Below are 4212 nucleotides of genomic sequence, written 5' to 3'. Positions count from 1 at the left end.
CAGGTGGGATTCTACACATTCGTTACACTACAGCAAGTGCAAATTCTCAAAACGCGGCCTCTTGAAACGACCTTTGTTTTGAAAATCCTCCACCCCCCCCCCTCTTTTTTTTTATACTTTTACACAATATTTACAGTTTTCTCTCACACAGTCAGGTCATTATACACATGGATCTCAGCTGCTCGCACGTCCCGGAGTCAGACTCTGCAGAAAATATTTGCATTTTTTTTTTGTTTTTGTTTTTGTTTTGTTTTTTTTTTAAAGAAAATGTTGCAACGAGCTCAGAGTGTTGGGACCGCTGAGCGGGACGGGCGAGCAGACGAGACGAGTCAGGCTTGTGGAAGGTCTACGGACATTTTTTTTTCCTTTGGTTCAGGAGGTGTGTGTGTGTGTGTGTGTGTGTGTGTGTGTGTGTGTGTGTGTGTGTGTGTGTGTAGGGGGTAAGACCTCCTCCAGCTCGCCTTTTGTTAAAAACCAGCTCAGCTCATATAAATGCATACAGATTAAAGTTCTGTTAAAGTCGAGCACGACTGTTGTCCACGSTTAATGAACGGTTTTCTAAAGGAAAAGTGGGTTTCCCTGTTTGTGTGTGTGTGTGAGTAAAATAAAACTAAAATAAAAGTTCAATTCCCACAGTTAATATTTGGGCAAAAAAACGCAGTCGTAATGTATTTTTGTTTGCTCTGTTTTCACCTCGTATTTAAAAACAATCATAATTTTAATAAGATTAATTACAGACAAAAACAAGGACGGGTAAAATCAAAGCTAAGCTCTTATTAAGTCTGAGTAAAAATCTTAAAAATCCACGTTTTGGGTGATTGTGAAAGGGTTGATAAATCTTTAAAAATCTATATAAATGTATCTTTTTATTTTTTGGATGAAAATATCTGGGTGAATGCTCTGAGTTCAGAAAGATCTGTTGTGAGAAGGTGATAGAATTATCACAAACACGTTTTCAATCAGTGCTCTTCTGCATTTGGTCGTGCTTTTTGTTGGGGGAACATGGGGAGGTGGGGGCGCATCAGGACATCAGCCTCCAGAGGTATGAGTAAGGGGGGGGAGTTGGAGGTCATGGAATGGGGGGGGGGGAGGCTGGCGTGGAGTGTTCAGCACACCTCCTTCCCCGCGGCCCCGGCGGGCAGGATGTTCAGCTGGGTGAGCTGGGCCGAGTGTTCCTTGGCCTTGAGGCGCAGCGCCGCGATGCTGGAGGCCCTGCGGTCCGCCGCCGCCGCCACCGAGGAGGACGAGGAGGAGGAGGACGACGAGGGGTCGGGGAGGACGGAGCCGGCGTGAGAGGGGTTGTCGATGGGGGGCGCCGGCTGGCGGAGCAGGGCGGCGGCCGTGGAAGCACTCGTCAGGGGGCCCATACTGGAGAAGAGTCTGGGAGAGGAGAGTGGAACACGTCAGGCAAGTTTTTACACTTTTTATTAAATATATCAGGATTTTCAAAATAAAACTACATCTAACATAGTGTGAGTCTAAAGGTTGGACAACTTTTTTTAAGTGAAATTCTCACATATTTAGCAGATATGTTGAACTTTTCACCACTTCTCTGGATTTCAGGATCACATTTAATTCCTGTGGCTAACAAAGCTACAGGCTAACAGCTACAGGTGAACAGCTACAGGCTAACAGAGCTTCAGGCTAACAGCTACAGGCTAACAGAGCTACAAGGTAACAGCTACAGGCTAACAGAGCTTCAGGCTAACAGCTACAGGCTAACAGAGCTACAGGGTAACAGCTACAGGCTAACAGAGCTTCAGGCTAACAGAGCTTCAGGCTAACAGAGCTACAGGCTAACAGGGCTACAGGCTAACAGCTACAGGCTAACAGAGCTACAGGCTAACAGAGCTACAGGATAACAGCTACTGGTTAACAGCTACAGGCTAACAGAGTCACAGGGTAACAGCTACAGACTAACAGAGCTACAGGCTAACAGAGCAACAGGCGAACAGCTACAGGCTAACAGAGCTACAGGCTAAAGAGCTACAGGCTAACAGCTACAGGCTAATAGAGCTACAGGCTAACAGAGCTGCAGGCTAACAACTACAGGCTAATAGAGCTACAGGCTAACAGAGCTGCAGGCTAACAGATCTACAGGCTAACAGAGCTACAGGCTAACAGCTACAGGTTGCCAGATAAGATGGAAACATGTCCTGTCCCAGTTCACACGCTGCGTCAGGACTCCATCCTACGTTCTGGCGGTCTCACCTGCCAAAGGTGGGTCCGATGAAAGCGGGGTGCCGGAACATGGCGGCCGTGCCCAGGAAGGTGCCCAGCCCCAGCGGGGTGGCGAGGGGCGGAGCCGAGCTGTTGTGAGGCGGCGGGGCCAGGCCCGGGAAGGCGGCGGCGGCCGCCGCAGCGGCCGTCCAGGCRGACTCCAGGGCCGGGTGGGGGTGTGGGGGGAAGGGTCCTCCCTCCAGGTAGTGGCTGAGCGGGTGACCCGCGGCCAGCGGGCCTGGGAACGGCAGGCCTGAGGGGTGGGCCTGCACCCCGGCCTTCTCACGCTTCCTCCACTTGGCCCTGCGGTTCTGGAACCAGACCTGAAACCACAAAACCTCCTCAGTTACTTCTTTTATTCTTTTATATTAACGCCTGATCAAAGAGCATCAGGGTGAACAAGTTTATTAAAGGAAAAGTTTACTTTTAGGTTTTATTGCAACATTTATTGTCAGCACGTTCTCTTTGTCCCCCAGATTCAATAAAAACTCAGGTTCAGTTTTTCACAAACATTAGCTTATATGGACATGTCATTTTTCACATCATTGTTTTAATTTAAACCATTTCCCCCCAAATGTTTGTGATGCCTGATCAAACAACAGATGCTAACTTGGGACCAAATTCAAAAGTTTGATTCTGTTCCAGCCTGATTTGTTGAAAACATGTCGTTTTTTTCAGATGTGGAAGCTGTTTAAACTCTCAGGACTGGAGAAAAAAACAAAAGAGGCACCGGGAGTTGGTCGATTTAAAAATGATGAAATCCTGCTGAAACTGGAGGATTTGAACTCCAAACTGATGAGTTTGATTTAAAGTTGAGCGATTAATGATTTCATAAGTGATCAGAACAGTATAAAACAATATTTACAAGTAAAACGGTTTTGATGCATCAGTAAACATTTGAAAACTCTGTTTTTACACTTTTTATTGCTGATTTGTTTGAGAACAAAGCCTAAAATGTTCCATCTTCAGGAAGGATGAGGAGCTCGTGGCTCCACACCAGCAGGTGTCAACATAACACAGCCAAGACGGGAAAATTAAAACAGTTTATTCGTTAAACGTCTTTAAAATGTTATTATATAAAAACTGGTGCTACTTGGTTGAACGAAAGCTCCCAGTTGTATGGCTAACCCCTGAGCTGCATGGTCAGTTTTAAACCCTCAGAAAAAGAACGACTTAATTGTGACTTTTTTAGGTTGTATTTTTGTAAAGAAAATAAACAAGTTTGTAAAAATATCCAACTTTTGACTAATGTCACATTTTTACTTATAAAGTCACTTTTTTTGACATTTTAACCTCTTATGGTGGCAACTGGGGTGGCAAGATATATTTAGAAGGGGCTGTGCCCCCCCCCCCCCACATCCGCCCCTGGTTGTGTAGTTCAGGTGCAACAGGAGGAAAAGTCAGCGGTAATTAAACCCCCCTTTTTTTAAAATCTACTTTCTGTCTAATTAAACTCTCTGCTTTTCGCGTGGGTGGGTGGAGGGGTGGGGGGGCAGGTAATTAAGAGCGTCGTTAACAAAGGACCCGCAAAATTAGCGCCGAAGCGGCTCCAATAACAATTAATGCGCTTTAAATGAAATTCTTAAGAGACGCAGAAAACCTGCGGGTTATTTAACTTTCCCACGCAGCCGCTGCGTGTCCAGTTTGCGCATGGAGCAAAATGTCAACACGTGGAAAACACACACACACACACACACACACACACACACACACACGTCATTATTATTCCCAGAGGGGCTGTTTAGCATCACACAGCCCCTCTGGGAATTTATGAGTTTTTATCACCTCCTGATGGCGCCTGTTAAGTGATTTGTTCACCTAAAGAGACATCTGTTGTTTCACCTCCTCCGGGGGCTGTTTGGACTGTCACTGGGGCTGGGAGGGGGTGGAGGGGGGGGGGGCGCAAACACCTTTAATGGGTCTCTCATTCGCTCCTGAGCGCAAAGCCTCGGATCAATGCGGGTCTATTGCAATCACATAATGGGAAATCAA

The 4212-nt window shown here is 46.5% G+C and overlaps 1 protein-coding gene across 1 annotated transcript in view; it reads right to left on the bottom strand.

The window, feature by feature from the left end:
* Positions 1–245: 245 nt before the first annotated feature.
* Positions 246–4212, bottom strand: part of arxa (aristaless related homeobox a) — a 7666-nt gene continuing 3699 nt past the window's right edge. The window contains exons 3-5 of the mRNA XM_014018768.1: positions 4085–4089; positions 2212–2569; positions 246–1380 (exon numbers count right to left, since the gene is read on the bottom strand). Of these exons, the coding sequence (XP_013874222.1) occupies positions 1107–1380; positions 2212–2569; positions 4085–4089 (637 nt within the window). The 3' untranslated portion in view covers positions 246–1106. The remainder of the gene's footprint in view (positions 1381–2211; positions 2570–4084; positions 4090–4212) is intronic.

This window comes from Austrofundulus limnaeus, unplaced genomic scaffold, assembly GCF_001266775.1.
Source record: "Austrofundulus limnaeus strain Quisiro unplaced genomic scaffold, Austrofundulus_limnaeus-1.0 Scaffold201, whole genome shotgun sequence".
Lineage (NCBI taxonomy): Eukaryota > Metazoa > Chordata > Actinopteri > Cyprinodontiformes > Rivulidae > Austrofundulus > Austrofundulus limnaeus.
This window is presented reverse-complemented; position numbering and strand designations above follow the sequence as displayed.